This window comes from Ochotona princeps, chromosome 4 (genome assembly GCF_030435755.1).
Source record: "Ochotona princeps isolate mOchPri1 chromosome 4, mOchPri1.hap1, whole genome shotgun sequence".
NCBI lineage: Eukaryota > Metazoa > Chordata > Mammalia > Lagomorpha > Ochotonidae > Ochotona > Ochotona princeps.
This window is the reverse complement of record NC_080835.1, coordinates 37,604,527-37,628,993: the sequence shown is the minus strand read 5'-3', so window position 1 is coordinate 37,628,993 and position 24,467 is coordinate 37,604,527. Positions and strand designations below refer to the sequence as shown.

Genomic DNA, 24,467 nt, shown 5'->3' with positions numbered 1-24,467 from the left:
TAACTAAACACTAACATCCATCAGAAATGGCTCTTCTGAATATAAGATTTTCTGAATTATGATTTAACAATTAAGAGCACTACCAAGGTAGCTAAGCACATTCAGCATAAAAAGCCCAGAAGGAAGCTGTTTGCACTCATCTGAACAAGAACATCAGTTTGCTCCCATCAGTGGGGCCAACGCAGCAGACCACTGGAAGGCAGAAGCAGTCAAGTCCCGGAAGCACACAGGGGGCTGAGTGTAGAGCTTAGGGTGTCCTGACTTGCTGAGGTTGGAGACAATGTATGTCTGAGTGCAGTTTCTATTCTCTGGCAGACTCTAGAGACTTCCAGAGTCTGGACAAGCACTGGACACTATCTGGGCAGGATGGAGGGATTGCCAGTCATGCTCTGAATGATCGTCTCTCCAAAAACAATAGTCTTGTGATTCAGAACCTAAAGAACTTAAGGTTTTTGGTTTGTTAGTTCTTAGCATTTCTAGCTAGTCTGCTGTTATAATGTCAGACAAATCCTCAGCACTCGCCAAAACAAAGCGTCTGCAGCCAGACTTGTGTCTATCCGGGGGTTCCACCTTGTGGCTTATGGGCTAGCTCCACTGAAAAGAGCCACCCAAACTTGTGGGCATTTTGGTATCACCCAGCCTGGAAAGATACAGCTAATATCACCATTTTCAGAATTAGCAAGTAGAACAGCAGTCCGTGAGAGGGGAGACATATTGTTTCATAAATGAAGAAAATACAAATCTGGTTTATGGCAGTGATCATCAGTGTGAACAGAATTTTCACCAGAGAGAAGCCTCCAGGTCACTTTCAAAACTTACACAGGTGGGGTCCGGCGGCGTGGTCTAGCGGCTAGGGTCCTCGCCTTGAAGGCCCTGGGATCCCATGTGGGCGCCAGTTCTGGTCCCAGAAGCTCCACTTCCCATCCAGCTCCCTGCTTGTGGCCTGGGAAGGCAGTCGAGGATGGCTCAAAGCTTTGGGACCCTGCACCCGCGTGGGAGACCTGGAGGGGGGTTCCTGGTTCCCGGCATCGGATTGGTGCGTACCGGCCCATTGCGGCTCACTTGGGGAGTGAAGCATCGGATGGAGGATCCTCTCTGTCTCCTCCTCTCTGCTTTCCAATAATAATAAATCTAAAAAAAACAAAAACAAACAAACAAAAAAAACAAATGCATTGCGTGTTCTTTAAAAAAAAAAAAAACTTACACAGGTGAGGCTGGCTGACCAGGGGTTGTCATCTGCATGAAGAAACCCCAGGCCCAAGCATTACTTCCTTGAGGCCATGTGGCAGTTGGCAGATTAGGTCTGTAAGACTGGTGCTCTTTGCTCTGCTGACTTTCCTTAACTGCCTTTTGCCTCTGCTCCCTTTACCCACCCTTACCCCCGCTAACTCCGTTGTTAAGACTGCGTCAGATATCTAAAATCCCAATAGATGCAGTGTTCTGTCAGCTTTCTTCAGTTATATCCTGCTGTATAGAGATACAAAAGTAGAAGAATATGATCTTCCTGAAGGTTTACGAGTTTTCTGAATTGAACATGTTTAAATGATGATTAGAAGAAGAGTAATAAATGTTAGTTTTTAAAAGAAGAAAAGGATAGAACTTCCTTCTCTCCTGAAGTGTTAAAATCTAGCCGGAGACAATTGTTATAAAAATAAAAAAAGAGCTAAAACTACATATGAACAATTACAGAACACGCATTATATAAATGGTGTTCAGAACCTGTGAAGCAGTGTAAACTGTGCCCACTTGGGTTAATTACTAAAGGCATCCTGGAAGAGGTGAGTTCATAAGCAATTTTTGAAAAGGGAGTGATAACAGACACAGGGAGAAGAGTATTCCAGACAAGGATGTGAAATGCATGTACTGATTAGGGTCACACTTAGCACTGGGGCTGGATCCCAGAGAGAAGGTCCCATGACCCGTGGATTGCTGTTGTAGCTGGATTTCTCTCATAGGTGTCGAGCTATAGGATAGCTCTACAGCTGCTGTAGAGTAGGAAGGAGTTTTAAGGCTGAATTGTATCTGATGCTACTATAAACAGGATTTCTGTTCCCCTCTGACACCATTGGCGAAGATCTAAAGCATCTAGGTGCTCAACTGAATAAAGTCACTGTAGACCCAGCTGTTATTCACCTGCATACATTTCCTTACCCTTAGGACTCCAGACCACACCTCTTTCTTATTGGCTGCATTGGAGTTAGTGGCAAGACGAAGTGGGATGTGCTCGATGGGGTGGTTAGACGCCTATTCAAAGTAAGTGCTTCAGGAAGACCTTGGTGACGATACACCTGCTGTGGGAACCTGGCCTGGGGAGGGCATGGGAAATATGAGTCCTGAACCTGGATGCTTCTCGGGACTGGCCCCTTCTCATCATCTGCTGCTGTGACTTGTCCCTTGACCCTCAAGGTAACAGAAGGATGATGGTAAGTGTAGAATTTTTGCACCTGCCTTAGGCAGTGGTTGGCCAGCTAGTGAGTCATCGGAGCAATTGTTTATTTGATCCTCTCACAGTGGATTGCAGATCTTTGTTGTACCTTACCATTGTGTCCTCTTCAGTACGCTTCTCAGTAAGTGATCTGTGGCTGGCATAAGGCATCAGATTTCTAGCCTTCTTTTGAGTATTTGCTCTTCCATGTCCGGCATCCTGTGCCAGTACTTTAGAGTCTGACGTAAGCAATAGATGAGGTTAGCATATGATTCATGGCCAGTGTCAAGGGCATTGGCACTGTTATTTTTCTAATCACAATATCAGTTTGAATGTTTGCCAGAAGAAATGACTGATGAGCAGTAGGGTGAATCATGGAACACAATATCATTTGAAAGAAACTTACAGTACATTTTTCTGTTGTCCTAAAGTAAGTCAGTAGCTGTGTTCATTATTAATCCCATCATCTGAGTGGTGATAATAGCCCATGGGTCTGTGTGTGTGGCAGAGTGTGCACATGCATGTGCCAGAGGCCGTGCTGTGCCCTTTATTTTCTTGTTGAAATGGGAGGAAACTGAGGCCGAGATTATCTAAGATGATAGCCCTGGAACCAGATGGAGCTGGCCGAGTTTGTGCTCTGACTTTAAAGCCTAGCTCAGCTCGTACCCTCCTATCTCTGGGAAGCATCCAAAGCCAGGTGGCTTCACACAGAGCAAATTCTATTCTCTGACAAAACTTGTTGCCCTTCTCGGAAGCCAGTGTGTAGGAACATTGAGTGGGAAAGAAGAAAGAATCAGACAGCTTAGTACAGGTTCTGTTATCCAGGCAACATGAGCTGTTGACGTGTCCTGGGGTTACAGCAGCAGCAATGTGGGCTAGAAAGTACTCTCTAAGATGTCACAGTAGAGGTGGATCCAAGAACACTCAGGCCTGTGGCTGGGGATCTGCTTCAGTTCCCCCTGGGCCACCTCACAGACCATGTACCTGGGATCCAGGTTGATTGACCTATAGCTTTTTGGTCACTCAACTAACACCTCTTTATTTCTCTCTCTCTCAACTAACACCTCTTTATTTCTCTCTCTCTCTCTCTCTCTCTCACTCACTCACACACACATACACACACACATACACACACACACCCCACCATACCACACCCCTCCCCCCTCTGTTTGAAGCCCTCAAGTTGCTTTATTGAAGCAGCTCTGAGTTCTGCCCTCTGCATCAGTCTCAGCGTGGTCTTTGCTCTAAGCCAAAAGAAAGAGCTGGTGAAAGGATTTGCTTTTCAAAAGGCTGCCTGTCATAAACTTTCCTGCACCATCTCTAGTACTTAGGTCTTTTAGGCTTCAGCCTAGATCAAAAACTTAGGAAAAACAGCGTAGTTTTTCTCTGCTTGGTGCATGTAGACTAAGTGCTCAGAATCTTGTCAGAGTTTATTGGGTTTTCCATCCTCCCCAACAATCCCTAGCCAATTGAATCTGATGTTAGGAGACCTACACTCCTAGGATGTCATCCCCATCACTCACACCTCGATCTCAACTCATCTGAGAAAGAAGAGAAATTGACCATTAATCACCCAATGAAAACATGAATCCCAGCAAGATCCCAGCCATGTCTTTGATGCAGTCTTAAACATTTGATTTATTTTCCAGGAGTACATCATTCATGTCGACCCAGTGAGTCAGCTGGGGCTGAATTCGGACAGCGTCCTGGGCTATAGCATTGGGGAAGTAAAACGCAGCAATACTTCAGAAACACCTGAGCTGCTCCCCTGTGGCTATCTGGTTGGTGAGAACACCACCATCTCTGTCACTGTCAAAGGTAACTGGCCTGCCTGCAGAGGGCACGGGTGTCAGGATGGCAGTGTTTATTCTGTGACTTGGCAAAGGACTGTAGGCATAGTGTTGTTTTAGCATATGTATATGGGTGCGTGGTTGGATTTTTCTTCCCGGTCTCTCTTACCTAAATGAGTTGGACCATCTGTAATTTTTTTAAGCCATGGCCGGAAGCAAATCATTGTAGTTTATTGCTGAAATTATATAACAAAAGACACCATTAGCTTCATGACTCCAGGGGTTAGAATCTTAATAATGCTGTGGAAACAGGGCTTTACCAATTCTGATGAATTTCTCCTGCCAGCAAGCCTTGGCTGTGATCCCATTCTACAGATGGGGAAACCACAATTTGTTTTATACTACAGAGCTTTGTGATGAAATTACTGAAGCTTTTGCCCACGCACAGTGCTGCTGGAACTTCGTTGCTTCATTGCATAGTAGAGAAGTTATACTCCAGGGCAAATGTGCCCCATGGAATCCAGGCGCACAGGTTCCTTGGTGGGAAAAAAAAATATTTTGTGGCCAAACAAGTCCAGGAAGCAGCATCACATCCTGTTTGAGGTTTAGGCGCTGGAGCACAGAACACTGGTATGTTAGACATCTGTCCTTTGGTGTCCTAACTGGTGCTCCTCGAGGTCTGCTTAATCTTGCCTCTTCCAAAATTTGTGTGACCACAAACCCATCATTTCTTGTGTTCTGTGCAACACCTGAGAACTAGGCTTTGATAAATGCTCTACGAGGTTCACCCTTTGTGTTATCTAGTGTCTGAATTCCTTGAAAGGTGTTAATCATGCCTTTTACCAGTGTAGGTTTGGAGTTGGTAGCAGCAAGCATGGTCGGTTTTCCAAGAGTACCCAGCATTCCCAGTCAGCAAGAATCAACATCTCATTGTGTTGGAGCCAAGCTCTACATTTTATTAGGGCCCCACACAATTGTGTTCTTGGACTGCAGGTGACAACCCCACTCAGGAGTAGCAGTAGCAACAAAAGAAGTAGAGAGAGGCTCGGGTACCAAAGCAATCCAGGAATACACTCCAGGCACAGCCTGAGCTGCGTGTCCAAGCTGCGTCATCAGGATTTGTCGCTGCTTGGCTTGTGTTCTGAGCTCTCTGCACACAGTTAATGAAATAGCCCCTGTGATGGTTCTCAATCATTCTTCTAGTTTAGGAACCTGAAGGAAAGGGGTCTTTCTGGAAAAGTGTCACAGAAATTCCCCAAGGTGGCCTCCGACTCTCTTTGAGTCAAACGCCCATCATGAACCTTGAAGAGGGACCAAAGAGACTTTGTACAAGCTCTGTCACAATTCATTGCCTTTGAGTGAATGAAGGAGTGGGGACAGCTCCACATGACCCATCTGGAATAAACCCCACATAGGAAAGAAGAGTTTTACCATAAGGAGAAACCGGAGAGGGAGGCCAGCTGAGTCCAACAAGAATTGTTTAAGGAAAGGGAGAGCTTTATGCCCTGGGCTCAAATTGAGTCTCCTCGCTGTTGTCAAGCTTGTTCACCTGCTCATTTTGCAGGTATACATCACAAACACTGAGGATTAAAATGTGTGACCAGTTGCTGAGAGTAGAGCAAAGCTCTGTAGGAGCAGTAGCAAGAGCATATGCATCCGAGGAGCTTGTCACTCTCCATAGAGCACCATCTGTCATGGCTGTCAGCACATCATGTTTTAGCATCTGAAGGCATCAGCTGGGGTTTACTTTTTCACTGATGCCTGACTCTTCTATTTTCCTGAGGTGCTTGAAATCTAACCCTTCAGAGCACTACAGACTATAGTGATTCGCTTCAGTGGTTCCAAGCCCCGGGTGTGACATTGCACATTCTGAAGTGAGTTTGTCTGCAAGCTAGGTATTCCCTAAGGAGTTTTATAAACAGAAGAGGCAGTAGATATACAGAGGAAAGTGTCTCGTGTGCAATTCCCATGCTGTTGGTTACTGTTACTGTGATTAAGTGTGAGAACCCTGGTTCCATCTTTTACATCGAGGTGTGAGCCGATGTGAGCTGCATGTGCTCATTGCAAAGAAAAATCTCAGGCCTGTATCTAGCTGATAGGCATTTGAAGATGCTCATAATGGTCATTCTGGAGCAGTCATTGCATTTAGGGCTTCTTGACTGGGAGAGGACTAGAAACAACCATAGAAACGCATTAGGGTGGCCATAGTAGCAGCAAATAATTATCTAATAGGAAGATGGTGTTGTAAGACAGTGAATACCCTCTGGCCCTCAGGTTTGCTTTATCTTGCATACACCGATTTTCTTGAGAGGAATGTTTTAAACAAAATTGCCCTAGGTTCCATACAAGTAACCTTGAATGAATCTTTTCTTGGAAGAAGTATTAGAAAAGTAGCTCTTTTAAAGTCAACAATCTTTTGATTAATGAAGTCACCTCAGGCAGAGAAAGGACAGAAGTTTCCACTCATTGTGGCTGAGGACAGAGGCCTCCACATGCAGCATTTCAGCCGGCTCTGCTAGTGTCCTCAAACCTCGGCTTGCATGTTTTCCTCATTTCAGAGATGGAAGTGGTGTTGCCTTTGTGGCCCATCTCAGTGTGGGTGGCACTGGCCCATGGCAGGCAGCAAAGAGCGAAGAGTAGAGGCGGTGGCAGGCATCACTGGTATAATAAACCCAAACAAACAGGGCCCAGGACCTAATGGCTTCTGCAGAGGACAGACCAGAACTGGGGGCTCAGCAATCAAAGGTGAATGTGAATCTGGGAGAATCAGCTACAACTTTCACAGTGTGCTAATGAGCAGGCAGGTGACCTCCTGGAACAGCCAGTTTCCTCTGCCTCTGGTGTACCCAGGAGCAAAAGGGTCTCAGGTGAGCAGACTCCCAAGAAACTAGATAGCTTCAGTACTTTCCCAGTTAGAGAACTCCCCTTCCTACCAACCTCAGATGTCCCTGTCTCTCCCTCTCTAACTCAGGGCTGGCAGAAAACAGTCTGGACTCGCTGGTGTTTGAGTCTTTGATTCCCAAGCCCATCCTGCAGCGCTACGTGTCGCTGCTGGTGGAGCATCGGCGGATCATCCTCTCCGGCCCCAGTGGCACTGGGAAGACCTACCTGGCCAACCGTCTGTCTGAGTACATGGTGCTTCGGGAAGGACGAGAACTGACTGATGGGGTGATCGCCACCTTTAATGTGGACCACAAGTCCAGCAAGGTGAGAAGGCCGTTTTGAGCTTTGATGGGTACAGAAAACAGGGAGGGGGAGGTGTCAGCTTGGGGCGAGCAGGAAGGAGTCTTGGAGTCCAGTCCTTCCAGCAGGAAGTTGCACCTGTGTTAAATCACTCTACCTCATTCATGCTGATGCTTGGCGCCTGTAGTTCTTTAATCATGTGCCTAATGTTTTTCCAGAATAAACCTTTTGCGGCACCCCATTAGCAAAATTAACAATCAAAGTGACAGTAACAGTAGCTCACGTTGGTGGAGTGATGAGTCCGTGACCAGCAAACTAACCTCCTTACAGTGATATCTTCTAGGGAGTAGTTTTTATGATTTCCAATTTGTAGAGAAAAAGAGGCTTGAGGCAGGAGTCATAGCTCAAGGTCACTGAGATGGTACTCAGCAGTGGAATAGCTACTCACATTTGATATGTCTTAGACTCCTGAATGCTATGGCCAGAAAATAGGTTGCACTACATCCTGCAGTACATGCTGGAAACCCACTGGGATGAAGTCTGACCCCGACCTAGGCAAGGCCTGTGGAAGTGCTTTCTTAGACCTGTTTGTCCATTCAGTGTGAGTTTGTCCATGCAGTGTGAGAACTGATGAATCGTTCACTCCCCTGACCCTATGCAAAGGGGCAGGAGCATCAAAGGGGCATGGGAAGTGGCTCCATGCCTTCAGAATCAGCTCTGCCAGTATACATGTGGGACAGGGAATCTGTGCTACTCACGATTTTGATGTAGGAGCAGGACAAGAGAGCAGCTCTAGGGAGGGCCCTTGAGTGAGTTAGACAAGGCACCCTCATAGAATGTAGGTATGGAGTATATGCCAGGTCCCCACATATACCCGTGGGCAAGACACCTGCATACCAAGCATAGATCACCGACCATCTACCACAGGCTTTGAGCAAGGGAGAGTGGGCTCCAGGTTACAAGCACCTTGTCACAAGGTGCCATGTCACATGCTTTGTTGCAAGATCCCCACAGTGAAGGGGAGTTGAAAGGGGCCAGTGTTGTGGTTTAGTGGTTCAAGCCACAGCTTAGAGCACCTGCAGAATTCCAGGTTGAGTCCTGGCTGTTCTACTTCTTAACATCCAGCTTCCTGCTAATGCAGTTGGCAAGCAGCTAATGAAAGCTTAGGTACTTAAATACTGGGGCCCTTGCTACCCTTATGGGAGACCCAGAGGGAGTTCTGGGCTCCTGGCTTCTACTTAGTCCAGATCTGGTTATTTGGGTCATTTGGAGAATGAACCAGAGAATGGAATTTCTTTCGGCTTTATTTATTTGAAGGGCAGAATTACGGAAAGAGAGGTTAAGAAAGAGAAAGATCTGTCATCTGCTGATTTTCTTCCCCAAATGGCAGCAGTGGCCTCTGCTAGGCCAGGCAGAAGCCAGGCACCAGTAGCTTCATCATTGTCTCCCACGTAAGTGTAAGGGTCCCAAGACTTAGATCATCTTCCACTGCTTTCTCCAACACATTATTGGGTAGCTGGCCTGGAAGTAAAGCAACCCAGACTCAAACCAATGGCCATATGAAATGCAGGCATTGGAGGTGGTGGCTTAAACCGCTGTGTCACAACAATGGTCCCTCTGCTTCCTTTTATTCTGTACATCCTTTACCCCAGGAATATTGGGCCGACCAGTGTCCACCCATCCTTCAGAAATAATTCTTCCTTTCCACCCTCCAGAGTCCTCTTGCAGGTAGCTGCATCTCCCCCTGTGTGCCTGGCACAGTACTAATACACCTGATGCATGTGTTCTGGGTCCTCTACACTGACTTAGGGAGGGCTTCTGTGTATCTAGCTGCCAGACATGTGCTGGAATAGGATGGATATGCATGAGACACTTCCCTGCAAGATCCTGCTGGGAAGTTGGCATAATAAGAATTATCAAGAAAAGTGGACATTTCTGGAGAAGTGCTAGAGCAAGGATTGAAAATCATGCCAGTGGGGGTGAACATTTGGTGCAGTGGTTAACATTCCTCTTGGGCTACCTGCAACCCGTATCACAGTGGCTGGATTCAAGTCCCCCCACCTCTACTTCCCATCTAGCTGCTTGCCAGTGGGCACCCTGGGAGGCAGCAGATGGTTCAAGTGTGTAAGTCCCTGCCACATACATGGGAGACCCCAACTGAGTTGCTGGCTCTCAGCCTCAGCCTGACCCAGTCCCTGACTCTTGCGAGCCCTCCCCCTGCCTCCCTGGTTGCTGTAGGAATTGCGCCAGTACTTGTCCAACCTTGCTGATCAGTGCAACAGTGAGAACAATGCAGTGGACATGCCGCTCGTCATCATCCTGGACAACCTGCATCACGTTAGTTCCCTGGGCGAGATCTTCAATGGGCTGCTTAACTGCAAGTACCATAAATGGTAAGGGCCAAGTTCAGACCTGTGGACCGTGGGGAAGCACTGCTCCCTGATGGGCAGCTATGCATGCGGTGGCCTGGGCCAGGGTGCTGGTAAAGCAGTGCATGTATGTTGGGGGGTGAGGGGGTGGAGAAAAGTCAGCCTGATGTCCACCTGCTTCCCTGCAGACCCTGCAAGCACTCATTTCTCTATCTGGGCTTTTCCCACAAGCTTTATTCTCATTTATTTTCCCCCACAGCCCTTACATCATCGGCACAATGAACCAGGCTACCTCTTCCACTCCCAATCTGCAGCTTCATCATAACTTCAGGTAAGATATAACCTCCTATATCCTGTTAAATGATGGAATCACAATGAAAGCAAGCAAGAAAGGAGATGTAAAAAAGCCTCTTTAGAGTTTTCATTATATCCAGAGCCTTGTGGTAAGCATTGCTCTCAGCCTAACACTTTTAATTTTCATCTCAACCTCAGTAAGTTAAATTAATGATTCTTACAGATTGGGGAAACTGTATTCTTACAGATTGGGGAATACAGTATCCTAGTACGAGATCAGACAGCTAGGCAGGTTGGACTCCACGTGCTGCTGGGGCAATGTCAAGGAGACAGCTTTTAACACAACATCACATTATCACTATGTGTTGTAGATGTTGCATCTCTGCCCCTAGTCAGCAAGAATTCCCTGTCTCAACATCAGGGACTCTCCCATTCTACTTTTTCCTCCAAGGTTGTATCGTTTCTGTCCTCTTTCACCCTATCCTGAGCCTCTCCTGTCTTGGACCTTGGGTGAGAATGAGGAGCCATCTCCTGGACCAGGACAGTCCCCACCAGCACTGGCTGTTTTCACTGGCCACTTTGCAGGCATCTTGGAGTGAGGTCTGTTTCAGTGCGTGTGCACTGTAGTTAACCTAGAATTGTCAACTCCTACAGGTTACTTCACTTCCATGCTGTTCCAGTCCTAGCCATCTCCTGGCTTTCTCCTAATTGTGCTACAAGTTCTCCTTCATCACTGCCACACCATCTCCCGGAGCACCGTTGCAGTCATCTATACTGCCACAGGCTGGCCTCTGCACTGTGACATTCCCTTTTGGAATCTGTGGCAGGTCTGACCCTAGAGCCCTTAGCAGCTCCATTACCTCCATAACGAAAGCTGGGCTGCTGGAGTGGGCAGGTCACATGTACACTTAGGTTCCAGTCTGGAACCTCTGGCAGTTGCCTCAGATGTCCCACAGTTCTCTCTGTAGAGGCTGCAGTGTGTTCCACATCCTACCCCAACTTCCACACCTGCCTTGCCTTCTGGTACTTGCTCCATTGTCCTCTGGTGAGAGAGGCCCCCTCGGAGATCCTTCCCTGATCCTCTTAGTCGCTGCTGCGTGTTACCAGGAGAACCTGATGGGACAGAGACTGGTCTTAGCTATTGTTACAGTCCCAGAGCCTGACACTGAGCCCAAGAGGAAGTGTGCCTCAGTGGATAGATCTCAGAGAGTAGAGCCCTACTGCCTTGCTGTTAAGGGTCTGATCCTGGACAAGTTACACAGCCTGCCTGTCCCTCTGCATTTCTATCTATAACATGGGGGTGATGGTGCTAGAATTGCCTTGAGGCCCCGTGAGTTATGAGATCTGTGCCCTGCTTCAGTGTCTGGTACCCAGGGGCCTCTGTTTAGCAACCGACCATGTTAGCTTTTCCTCCTGGAGTTCAGCATTGTTTTCTTACCGTCATCATACTAAAAAACATCTTGGCTTCTGCCCTCTTCCCTCCACCAGGTGGGTGCTTTGTGCCAACCACACGGAGCCCGTGAAAGGTTTCCTCGGCCGGTTCCTAAGGAGGAAGCTCATGGAGACGGAAATCAGTGGGCGGGTGCGGAATGTGGAGCTGGTCAAGATCATTGACTGGATTCCTAAGGTCTGGCATCACCTCAACCGCTTCCTGGAGGCCCACAGCTCCTCAGATGTCACCATTGGTAAGTGGACAGCTGGGTGGGCTCAAGGTGGGGATTGCGGGGAAGACTTTCCTTGGGCCCTGGCCAGGACTGCAACTTGTAAGATGCTAGACCATCCGCAGTGATATGCAGGAGGCAAGAGGCAACCACAGGCTGAGATGACACAGGTCACAGTGACCAGCATGGTCGCCCAATGCCCAAGTGTCTTGCAGATTGAAACTGCCCTCAGGGGAGGGTTTGGCTTTAACAGTGGTTGTGACAACATTGCTTAAGCTAATGGGCCTACAAGAGAGAAGATTGCCTGTCGTCCCACCTAGCTGACATAAGCCCTTTAGTTAGAGCTTGTTTCTTCTGTCCTTGCCCATCCATAGACAGTGTGATCATGTGTCCACAGTGTCTGCATGGTATGTTCCTTTCTTCTCACTTCACACCATCTCTTCAGTATTCAAGATTATTGTGAAAGGCCCCAAAATAATCAGATGTAGGCAGAAAGGACCCCTTTGGGTCCTCCATTTCTGCAGGTCGGAATTCATTCATAGCACAGCGAACATACTGTCTTTGGGATAATTTTCTCAAGGACAAAGAGACCCAGGGTAAACAAGTGTATCAAACTGTTCCAGTGTGTGTGCTCAGCCCTGCCACTGCCCAGAAAACCCTGTGCTGTGTCCTGGGAGGGGTGGCGCGGTCCCGGCTTGCCATGCCACACTCCCATTTCTGTTCTCATGTGTCTTCATTGTGCTTCGCAGGGCCCAGGCTCTTCCTGTCATGCCCCATTGATGTGGACGGCTCGAGGGTGTGGTTCACAGACTTATGGAACTACTCTATCATCCCCTACCTCCTGGAAGCCGTGCGAGAGGGCCTCCAGGTGAGCTGTGCACCATTGCTGGTCTCTACAAAGCCAAGGGACCTTTCTGGGCCCAGATGAGGTGATGGCCCCATCCTGGTGAGGCCTTTAGTCTGTAGCACAGTACAGGGGTGCTCAGTTGCAAAGCTGGGCTCTGTTGCTGTTAGCATACTAGCTTCAGGCTAGTCACTTACTGTATGTGCGCCTTAGTGTCCTCATTGATAGAAGGGGCTGATTAACACGGTCCTGCCCCAAAGAAATGTTGTCAGGATTGAATGAGATCATGGGTATGAAGTGCTCGATATAATAAGCACTTGTGTGTGTGTCTGTGTGTGTGTGTGTGTATGCGTACATGTGTGGCACTTCACATTTTGCAGTATTATCCTCATATCTATTCTTTGAGACAAACCCGAGAGTAGTCCTGGGATTTGGGCAGAGAGTTTTTTGTTTTTATCTCTGATTTTCTTCTTTAAACTTTTGCTTTCTTTTTAAAAGGTCTATATGTTCTCATATTTGAAAAGGCAGAGTGATAGGGAGGAAGGAAATGGTGGAAAGAGATCTCCCAGCCACTGGTACCCTCCACAAATGGCCACAACAAAGCTCTCAGCTCAAAACTGCATCCAGATCTACCACATGGTTGACAGGGGCCCAAGTACTCGGACCATATTCTCCTGCTTTCCCAGGCACATTAACAGGGAGTTGGATGTGAAATGGAGTAGCCAGGACTGGTACCAGTTCTCTAAAATAGGGTCCCAGCATCGCAGTGGTGACTTTAGTTTGCTGCTTCACAACACCAGTCCCAAACTTACCTTATGTTTGTCTTTTTAATGTTGGTTTACTCTCATCTTCTTGAAAGACAGAAGCATGTAGCAATGGCAATGGTCTTCAGAGACACTCATCAAAGGGATTTCAAGAGGAAGGTATTGTGCCTCATGTGACAGGTATTTCACTGCACAGGAGCGTGTACACTGCAAAGCAAGAAAGCAGCAGCGTTTGGGGGCCAGCACCAAGTCATTGATTAGCAATGCTCTATCAATGCACAGAAGGGGTGAACAATTTAAGATCTTTGCAATGGCATCTCTCTTGGTAGGTAGAGTTGCTGGCCCAGGGAAATTGGCCACAATTTAGTCAGATTGATTTATTAGTACAAACCCCAACCGCCACCCAGCCTTCCTATTTTCTTAGACCAGTGAAACATCCCCAGTTACTCGGTTCTTACTGCCTGTCTCATTTCAAACCTCTGTTCTGCTCTAACTCCGGCCTGATGAAAATCATCTCATTTAGTTCCTTACAGATGTGGAAACTGAGGCTTCTGGAAGATTTTGAGTCCTACTAAGTTCCCCAAGTGGGGTGTGATGTAACAAGAGTTAGAGGCCAGGCCTGACTGGAATGTATAGACCTGACTCTGTAACTCCATCCAGAAAATGCGCTTTATGCAAAAACTTATGTGTAGATCTCAAAGGTTTGTTTCCCTCCGCATAAGCTTTTCATTGTATTTTCCCACACCCTGTGAAATGTCCTGCTGTGTGCCCAACACTGCCAGGCTCACTGGGTCCTCACCCAACCCAGGAGGGTGGCCATGGAGGAAGCACCCTGCAGGCCCGAGGTTAGGATCTGAAAAGAGGCAGAGGCTCTAGAGTGGATTCTGACAGGATTGCAGGTAAGGGGAACTGCTTTTGATGGTAGAGAACAGAGAACCTTCCTGCTGTAAACTCACGGTCAGCTTCCACAACCCTGCCGGCAAACACATCTACCTGGAGGAAGTATGGGATCACCCCCTAGTGGATTTCAGGTAGCTCTGCAGTTTGGGTTTCAGAATCTTTCTTTGGTGGGATTAGTAAGCGCATGAGGGTGTGTCCTGCTTGGAGGTGCTTTCCTACTGTGTACCTTGATGGTCCCATATACTACCAGGCTCACAGTGACCAGATTTCAGTGTCCAACATCTTGGCTCCAAGTTATCCCATTTCCTTTCTCTGTAACCTGAGGGATGCCAAGCTCTCTCCCTGTCCTGGGGAAAATGAATGTCCTCTCTACCTGCCTGTCTCTGCTCCTGCCCTTGGGGGCCGTGCAGCGGAGCCAGGAACTCTCTGCTATTTCCTTTGCTCGCCATGGTACTTACCCAGCTATTCATTACCTGAACTTGAACATGTCCAGTGGCGAAGAGGTGAAGCTTGTGAAAATATTTTCTGTTCTCATGGACGGTGTTAGCAGGCATCTCTCATGCGTTTGTCTTATGACTCAGGCCCCAGCCCTGTTCTGCTCTGGAGTTGTCATCAGGAGCACTTGCTAAAGTGTCAGAAGTCTACAGAGGAGCTCAGAAGATCGCTGTGGCCAGGGCAGGCCTGGGGCCTACAGGCAGCAGGACCTGTGGAGGGGAAGACCTTTTGTCAGATTGCCCTGACAGCTTGTAGACGTTGGGCAAGTTTCCCGCCTCTGGGCCTTAGGTCCCCTATCTGCACACACTGAGCAGCTGGCACTGGAAGAGTGTGTTTTTAGACTGTCTGCAATGAAGCTCAAAAGGCCTCCACACAATGCCAGGTGGGGTCAGCAAGGAAGAGCTGTCATTTGCAGACTACCTGGCCCGATGCTCCATGAAGGCATGATGGGCTCTCAAAGTGCTGGCGTCAGGTTTTGCTGACAGAGAGACAGACCCCAGGCAGGAAACCAAATCTGGGCAGCTGTGATAAAAAATGGGGAGAATACATTGGCCAGGCAGCTTCCTCTGTGATTCTGGGAGGTACACCTCCTGCATGAGACCTTTGGGTACAAAGACCCTGGGACCCAGGCAATAGCAGAAGGACTGGAGTGGGGGAAGATAGGCGACCACAGTCAGTGTGTCTGCCCCCTCCACCCTCCCAGGAATCTTACACCTGAGAGGAGTGAGAGTGGCAGAGAGCTAGGCACCTGACTCTGTCGCCCCACCCAGTTTACATACCACTTGAGACACTGCACACCATATTGGAGTTCTGTGTTCAGGTCTTTGCTCTACTTCTGATCCTAGCTTCTTGTGGATATGTGCCTAGTAAGCACCAGGTGATGGTTCCTGAGCTTGGGTCCCTGCCACCCATACTGGGGATCCAGACGGAATTCCAAGCCTCTGATTTTGACCTGGCTTAGCCCTGGCTATTGGAAGCATTCAAGGAATGAGCCAGCAGATTTAAGATCTCTTTCTTCTTCCCTGTGCCCCTGTTTTTCCTCCACCCCACCCACTTTCCCTTTTAAATAAAAGAAATAAAATGTTAAAAAGTGATAGTGTAGCTTACTATTTCAAAAGCAAGTTGGTTGTCACAGTCAGTTGTCAAGTCCATCACTGGACAGGAGTTCCTTCACTGCCCATGTGCAGCCTTTCTTAGTCTCTGCTGTGTAAAGGATCCACAACTACAGAGGGACTCTGAGAGGCAGACCATGTTCAGGCAATGGGCCTTTACTGAAGCAAGGCTCTGTGACCTTTGCCAGCAAAGTGGCTGACTGGCCTTCAGTTTGCATGTGTATGGAGAGGTGATTCTTGGGTTGGATACACCTAATGGGATGCTGGAGCTGGCACTAAAAGCTGAGAGTTGACACCTTATTCAGTGGTAGCAGGTTTGTAGTTTCAAATCCACTCTGGTGGGAGTGTTTACCCCATGAAAATTGGCAAATGCCTCCAATATGGGTGGTGATCCCTCTACTCAACCCCCTCCAAGGGCCAGTGTTCCAAATTGGACCACCAAGGCTTAGAGGTGAGTGGGTTGGTGAGCTAAGATGAGATCAAGCTCAGCCACAGGTCAAAGCTTGTAACCACAAGCTCCCATTCGTTGCTTTGCTGTTTAGCACCTTGAGCTCTGTATGTCTCAGATGACTACTTAGGATGGAAGTTTTGGAAGTGGTGCTGGTCTGGAGAGTGATTTGGGAAGCTACAGAATCCAGGCTGTAAGAGAGCTCAGCACACTTTTGTAGACCAAGGGTTTTTTTTTTGTTTTGTTTTGTTTTTTGTCATTCTCAGCTCTACGGGAGGCGCGCTCCCTGGGAAGATCCCGCCAAGTGGGTGATGGACACCTACCCGTGGGCAGCCAGCCCACAGCAGCACGAGTGGCCTCCCTTGCTGCAACTCCGGCCGGAAGATGTCGGCTTCGACGGCTACTCCATGCCTCGGGAGGGCTCCGCGAGCAAGCAGGTGCCTCCCAGTGATGCTGAAGGAGACCCACTGGTGAGTTCTCAGCTCTTCACTCAGCTCAGCCTTCATGGAGTGCTTTCTGTATTCTGGGCATGATACAAGACTCTCTGGAAACTCCTTTGTTATCTCCCATTGATAACCAAGCAGGGCAAGACAGCACTGAGGGTCAGAAGCCCAAGACAAAGGTGAGAAGAGCCCTGAAGGCAGGAGGGACTCCCGGAGGCTAGGAGGACCTGAATTAGGGTGCCTGGCTAGGAAAGGGAGTCACTGTGTCTTCGATGTTGCTTATGTATCTTTCTCTGCCATTCTTAAAGCTGCAAAGGTCCTTTCAAGAATACCTGAGCTAGTAATAACAGCTTTTTTCATTTTTAAAAAAGACATATTTGACCCGATGCCATGGTTCAGTGGATAAATCCTTGCCTTGCACACCCAGGATCCCATAAGGGCATTGGTTCTTGTCCCAACTGCTCCACTTCCCACCCAGCTCCCTGCTTGCGGCCTAAGAAAACAGTACAGGATGACCCAAAGTCTTGGGACCCTGCACCCACGTGGGATACCAGGAAGAAGCTCCTGGCTCCTGGCTTTGGATTGGCTCAACCCTGGCCGTTTTGACCACTTGGGAGAGTGAACCAGGGGATGGAAGAGCCAATAAAAATGACTAAATCTTTTTTTGAGAAGAGGAAATCTTACTGAATATATTAATCCATATATATACATAATATATATATACATATTTTATATATATAGAGAGAGAGAGAAAGAGAGAGAGAGAGACAGAGATTTGGAAGGTAGAGTTAAAAAGAGTGAGAAAGCAAATCTTCTTCATCTACTGGTTCTCTCCCCAAATGGCTGCATCGATCAGGGCTGGACCAGGCTAAAGCCAGACACCAGGAGCTTCATGCAGGTCTCCCACAAGAATGGCAGCAGCCCTGTTCTTCCACGGCCTTCTCGGGTGCATTAGCAGGGACCTGATCAGAAGTTGAGCAGCCAGGGATGCCAGTGTTGCAGAAGGTGGCTTTCCCTGCTGGGCCAGAACACCAGCCCCAGCGACAGAGTGTCTTTCAATTACAGTACCCAGACATGGTCATCTGCTGAATTCCTACCAAATCAAAAGCCATCTAGAAGAAGAAGGAAGCAAACACACCCAAACCTCCCACAGCTCAATGACAATTAGCATGTCTTAAACTCATCCCCTAACTTTCTTGGCAACTATGGCAAAAAGAAAAACACAACAGAGATTGTTAGTCGCATTACCTAATGAAAGAAAGTATTCATGAAAGATGTAATGCGAGTAAAAACAACTTCCCCAGTGACTCACTGATTTGCTTGATAAAAATATAATAATAGGTTTTCTGCCTTCACAGTGATTGGTGGACTACTGAGGATGTAAACGAGCAATATCCTAATGTGGGGGTGGGAAGCCTTTTCTCTGCCAAGGGCCATCTGAATATTTTATAACACCATCCACAGGCCACACAAAATGATCAGTTTAAAAATTAGCCTGCCGTAGATTTCTTGAATTTCAAATCCCACCTACAGTTGTCTTGGCAGGGCCAAACCAAGTGATTCCATGGACCTTACATGGCCTGTGGGCTGCATGTGCCACATCCCTGTTCTAAAACGATTCATTGTGTGTTCTTCTGTGTACAGAACAGTTGGCAATGTTGACAATAGTGGTTTGCCAGAGGAAAGAAACCTATTTAGACAAGCCATTTCTAATGATAACCTTGCTAAAGGCCAAGGTCATGGGGGTATTAAGGGTAGGAGTGAACTGAGGAGGTGTTAATTTATGTAAGCACAGTTTAGGCTGTCTGGGGCTGAGAATAGTTAGCCCACAGATGATTCTCTTCAGCCAAGAACACTTGTGCTATGGAGCTCAGGACCCGGCCCATGGAAGGCAGCTGCGCCAATCCAGCTGCCCCCCCAGTTTCCAAGTTGGATGTCTGGTATATCTCCCAAATTCTGTTCCCTTCTCATAGCCATAGGTCTTCATTATAGCTCTGACATTCACTGACATCTGTCTGTGGCAAGACAGAGGGTTCCCTGAGGCTAGCAGCCGCCTTTGTTTTAGAACCACAGGCAACAGTACACCAGGAGCAATTGAGAATGAATAAATAAGCCCAGCTGTCAAGGATTGTCCATTATATTTACTCTCTCCTCTACTTCCCTGAGCCTGGATGGGTAGACTTGAGCGGACGGGGCCTCCTCTGTGGCCCCTGTAGCCTGACTATGCTGGGTAGACTCTGCAGCACGTCTGGATGGACAGTTGGATATCTTACCCCAGTGCACCACAGCCCAGCCTTGGCCCTCGCTTCCTAACTTACCTGCTAGATAAGCTAGATGAAATGCAAAATGCATACAGCTTCTAATTACAGAGAAAATGAAAGCAGTTTTTAGTCTCTACTCCCAGAGAAGAGTCAAGAACCCTGTCTCCAGTGTCTAAGCTGGGTAAGCGTTTATTACACACACCCATGTGTCAGGCCAGCTCGGCTTCTAAGGGTCTCACACTTGCGTCACTTTGTCTCCATGTCATCCCCATGAGGTAGCAACTGCCGGCCTCCTGTTCTGCAGATGGGGAACTAGTGGCTCAGACACATGATGGTCCAAACATTTCTGGGCCTCCCTGCAGTCAGAGGCCATGCTTAGGAGCACTTCCCACCCTGTGACCAGGGATTTTTTACCAGTGGCTAAAGTGCACAGTTGCCTCCAGACTGACTTCTAGCCAGAGGCAGCTTAGTGAGGCTGTCTGCTTCCCCCGACATGAAAATGACTTCCTTTGTCAGTGATGCTGATACTCATGTTCTGGGTACAGGGTCCTTAGACCAGCATCTTTGCCCAGCCATGCACACCTGGGTTAAGATGTGTTCGTGCCAGAGAAAATAGATTCAGTAAGGATTGTGTGTTTAGCACTCTTTTGTGTCTTGACACAATCCATATTATAACATAATGGGATGGGTTTCTTACAACCAATAAGAAGCAGGTAGAAAGAGACTAAGCAACTTACCCAAGATCATGCAGATGGTTAGTGTTGGAGCTGAGATTTGAATCCTAGAAGCTTGGTATAGAACCCAGCCCTTGCGCTGTGCCTCCACTGGAGTCCGGGGGTGAGTGCATAGGAGGTGGTGTGAGTGTCTGGGAGGCCAGGGGAGGGCAGTGATTGGGCTGAATGCTGCTCACACTACCCTGCTCTTTCCTCAGATGAATATGCTGATGAGGCTGCAGGAGGCCGCCAACTACTCTAGCCCCCAGAGCTATGACAGCGACTCCAACAGCAACAGCCATCAGGATGACATCCTGGACTCGTCCCTGGAGTCTACGCTGTGACGGGCTGGGCCTGGAGCCTGCCCTCCTCCACGTCTCCTCACTCTGCCCCATCTGCATCCTCCACAGTATCCTGAATCGACTTCCTGAGCCAACCTCCAGCCGTAGCCCCAGAGCTGCAGGATCCCAAGACCCCTCATTCCTCTGCCTCGACCTTGGTGCAGGTGTCCTGGGCTAGCCGCCTGGGACCCACCTCCTTCCACAGTGACAACTGCACTACTTTGTCTTTCCCTGTCATTTTCAGTTTTGTCTTGTTGCTGTGACCTCCGTAAGACTGAAGCTACTTCTCGGGAAGGGATCATTACCATGGAGATGGAAAGAACCCACCCGAAGCTCTGAAATCGAACAGCACCCTGCCATAAGCCGCCCTGAGATGGGAGAGACTGGGACAAAGTTGGAAATGGAGAAAGCATAGCTCCCTAGGGCTGAGACCCCCTAGGTCTCTCCACCAGCACCACACCTAGCTGGCCTTGGAGAGATCTGGTGCTAACCAGGGCACTTGCTTTGGTCACACTCAACATATTACAGAGCCTCAATGCAGGAAACCCTTCGGAGAAAAGAAACCGTGCTTTTTTATTATTATTTCTTTTTAAATGGTGCTCCCTTTTCCTGAGATATATTTTGCCTGTTCCAGTTCAGCCCTTTACAGGCCCCATCAGCCACCAATTAGCCCTTGAGAGTGAATGACAGAGTGAAAAGGTGAGCTGGCAGGTACAGCTAAAAAGGCAGAACCGCATGTGTCTGTTCCCTTACTATAGACAAATGAATCAGGTTTTTATTTTCTGTAAGCACTGTGTACAGTGAGAATTGTTTCTGCTTTGGAGAACTCATCACCCCTTGCAAATGAGATTGAGTTTCTTGTTGATTTTCAAGACTGTTTTTCTTCCTTCCCTCTCTTGGTCAGAATCAATCCTTTGGTGGAAGTAGGGAGCCTCAGGAGTTGAGTTTCAGTTTGGTCCTGCTCAGTTTTGATTTTTCGTTGTCTGTCCTCATGGATCTACACACTTGCCTCCTTGACTGGGCCTGGGGGTATCTGTGTCCTTGAAATAACCTGGGGGGTGAGCCTTGCCTTTCCTCCTCATCCTTGAGGATGGGGAGCGCAGGCTGACACCTCAAACGTCCCAACCCCAGCTGCTTCTGGTGGGTGGCGAGGTCACCTTGCAGAAACCGTGCACTTTCCTCAGACCCGGCGCCACCGACCCACCAGCCGAAACAGCTGTGCCACGGAGGGCAGCCCCTCCCCCCTGCCGCCGCCTCTGCCCAGTCCAGACGAGCCTTGCCCAGCCTCTTCGGTGCTGACCTTCCCAAAGTGATGCCTTACTGGTTTTGTACTCACCATGTTCATTTCCATGAGTGTTGTGCCTGTGTGGGGTTTTTTTGTTTCATTTTGTTTTCCCTATCAAAGCAAACAGGGCTAAAAAAAGAAAAAAAAAGTGTCATTTGTTCGTTAGGAGAACTCAAATCGCTGTGACTTTTCTCATCTAGAACTCTTTTGTATGGATGTGTGACCCTGGGGGTGAGGGGAAGAAAAAGCAACGAAGGATCCATGTTTTAGTTGAGAGCAGTCTCCAGCTGACAGCCTGCCTGCACAGTGGTCTGTCCCACACAGGGAAAAGGCAAGAATCCCCCCCGGTCTCCATGACATTGCTGGCACACGCTTGGTGGAGAGCCAGCATTCTGCGTCTGCATCCTAAGTGTGGTAGATGTGTCCGTTGCTTCTGTTTTGCAAAGAGTCTTTCTCAGATCCCAATGAGGGCGTCTCTGTCAGTGATCAGGGTTTTCATGCCACGTTTGTGTTTCTGTTCCTGAAGCTTCGTCCCATGGTGTCTTTTCCTCCCGGATGACCTTGACCTGAAACTGCTCACATCCCATCCAAGACCGTGTCCGCCAGCTGGTGGATAGAAAGCCTTCAGCAACAGACCCTGCCGTACACTCGGACTCTGCTCTGCCCTGGTTCTGTCAGTCGTCTGGGTGTGAGCTTGTTTTATCCTTTTATTTATTTTTAATTTTTTTTAACTGAACATTGAAACCATAGATTTAACCTATGACTGGGGAAGAGGAACGCCAAATACCTAAAGCTTCTGGTATACCTGAGAGTGGCCTTTCTCTGACCATGTATCTCCCAGCAATGACCTTATACTCTTGTACTGTGAATTGGGACCCCAGGGTGGGAAGGTGGGCTCCACCTCTCCTTGTGGGCAGTTTTCCCAGTCGCCTTGTAAGTAGACACCTGCCAATCTTGTTTGAAATTGTTCTCTTCCCACGCCTCCTCTTTCTCTTCGTCCCTCTCCTACAGACTTCCCTCTCACTGGGCCCAGGCTGCCTGATTGGTCAACGGTGACTTCAAGGTAGCCCTCGTACGATTCACAACTCAGTGTCCTTCCTAAAGTTTCGGGAAGCAGGGTTGTCTAGCGTGCATGCTTCTTGCTTGGGTCATAATTTATTTTAGTGTTTCTCACCTTTGACAAAGTGACTTTGAACTCCTTTAGGGCTCTGTCTGAAATGCTTCCATTTTGCCTTTTTCTGCAGTTAGGCATATTTAGAAAAGTATGAAATTCTATGCAACATGTTGAGTTACCAATGGAAGCCAAAAGTTTTCTTCCCAAATTGCCAAGAATTCTACAGGCCATGAATGAAATGGGAATTCCTTTAAGGTTGGGGACGGGGTGGGAATGGGACAAGGAATGTGACTTGTCTCGACCTTCTTTGCATCTTGGGGACATTTTCAATTTTATTGTTTGTTGCTTATGCTTCAGAATTCTTTGTATTCAAATCTGTGGCAATCTACTTCAAAAGGAAAAATAATCCAACTTTGTGGATATTCAGTGGAAGGTTTGCTGTTTTGATCCAGTTGTTTCCAGTGGAGCAGTTTATGAAATATGTTCTATAAGATGTACATTTTTTCATTGTAACATAGAAATTGTAAATAATTAAAGTGCTGCATTTTGATGAATTTTTTCTAGCCATTTTTAAAGAGAAAACTAGGAACTCAGTATTTTGTGTACGGTTGGTTTCCTTCCTGAGTGCCCTGCCTTCCTCCCTCTCTCCCTCCCTCCCTATTTAAGTTTCATTTGTCATGAGGTTTTTGTTTTTTTGGATTTGCCATGATCCGCTGGAGATCAGGACCCATGTCATAGAGAATAAAGGCGATGATTGTACCAGTCTTAAATTATTCATGATTCAATAAAATTGATGCTTATTTATTCACATTGGTGGTTTGCCTCATCTGTGCTAGTACATGTCCTCACTCAAGTTCAGTCTTGTGCCCTAGGTTCTTATTCTATTCTAGATGCAGCAGACGGGACATCTTACGAAGATGGCAAAGCCCATCTTTGTCAGCCTCTGCCATTGCCACGGTGGTGGAGCTTGTTAAGAACGCACAGTTCTAGTTTCACAAGCTTTGGCTGTCTAGATGCTGGCCAGGAGGTCCAGGTGGCTCTAGAGAGAGTTGCCATTTCCATCCCAGGCTATGCCAGTGCCCAGGTCTCTGGACCACACTCCAAAGAGTCACACAATTTCCATGTCCATCATTTCCCCCTCCTGCCCCTCAATCAATACCTTAGCATGAGAAAAATTTTGCTGTGATTATTTGAGTACCTAATCGCGTGGCCCAATCCTGTGTTATAAGCTGCAAAGTGGGAGGTGTTCTTACTCTCATTTTACAAGACAGAAGAGAAGCAGGTCAGAGGAAGACTTCCTGGAGAATCCAGAGCTGAGAGGTAACAACCTGGAGCTGCAGCCTCACCTTTAACTCCAAACCCTGCCTGGCTGGGGTACCCTGCTGATGCAAGGCCCCCATCCCAAGGCTGTGGGAGGGAACATCCTGTCTTAGCACTCACTTGCCACAAGAGCAGCTCAAACTGTAAAGGGTCATAAAGAGAGGGGTCCCACACTGCTGGCTCCACTGCAGGTGCCCCGAAATGGCTAGCCATTCGAAGCTTGCCTCACCACTGAGATAAGAATCCATGCTTATGCAGTGTGGGTCGTTTGTAGTGTCTGTGAAGTGAAGAGCAATTGGGACAATTCTTAGGCAGCAAAATGTCCTAAACTCCAAGATTTCCTGAGTGAGCCATTCTGTCATATTGCTATACCATCTGTTCTGATATTCGCTAGGAAACAGTCTCCACACAAGGTCACGGTGAACCAGATGACTCTTGAAAGAAACCACATGCTTCAGTGGCTACGGAGTTTCACTTCGTCCCTTTTAAGCAGAAAGCATCTGAGAGGCGAGTGTGTTATTTCCATCTTACAGGTGAGAAAACCGAGGTAAGTAAGTAGCAGACACCACCTCTAACTGCAGCCCATGTTCTTTCTGCTAGACTAGGCAGCGTCTTGGGCTGGACTTTGGGGAAAGCACTCCAGATTACACATCCTTTCTGCTTTGGTTGACCCACAGCCACACAGCGATTCACTCCTAAACAGGG

At 47.9% G+C, this 24,467-nt stretch overlaps 1 protein-coding gene across 1 annotated transcript in view; it reads left to right on the top strand.

Annotated features, from left to right (window-relative positions):
- NAV2 (neuron navigator 2) overlaps window positions 1-23,249 on the top strand; it is a 406,855-nt gene extending 383,606 nt beyond the window's left edge. The window contains exons 30-38 of the mRNA XM_036494526.2: window positions 2,158-2,253; window positions 4,075-4,243; window positions 7,187-7,422; window positions 9,637-9,791; window positions 10,027-10,098; window positions 11,550-11,746; window positions 12,472-12,590; window positions 16,552-16,755; window positions 19,921-23,249. Of these exons, the coding sequence (XP_036350419.2) occupies window positions 2,158-2,253; window positions 4,075-4,243; window positions 7,187-7,422; window positions 9,637-9,791; window positions 10,027-10,098; window positions 11,550-11,746; window positions 12,472-12,590; window positions 16,552-16,755; window positions 19,921-20,046 (1,374 nt within the window). The 3' untranslated portion in view covers window positions 20,047-23,249. The remainder of the gene's footprint in view (window positions 1-2,157; window positions 2,254-4,074; window positions 4,244-7,186; window positions 7,423-9,636; window positions 9,792-10,026; window positions 10,099-11,549; window positions 11,747-12,471; window positions 12,591-16,551; window positions 16,756-19,920) is intronic.
- The last annotated feature ends 1,218 nt before the right edge of the window (window positions 23,250-24,467 follow it).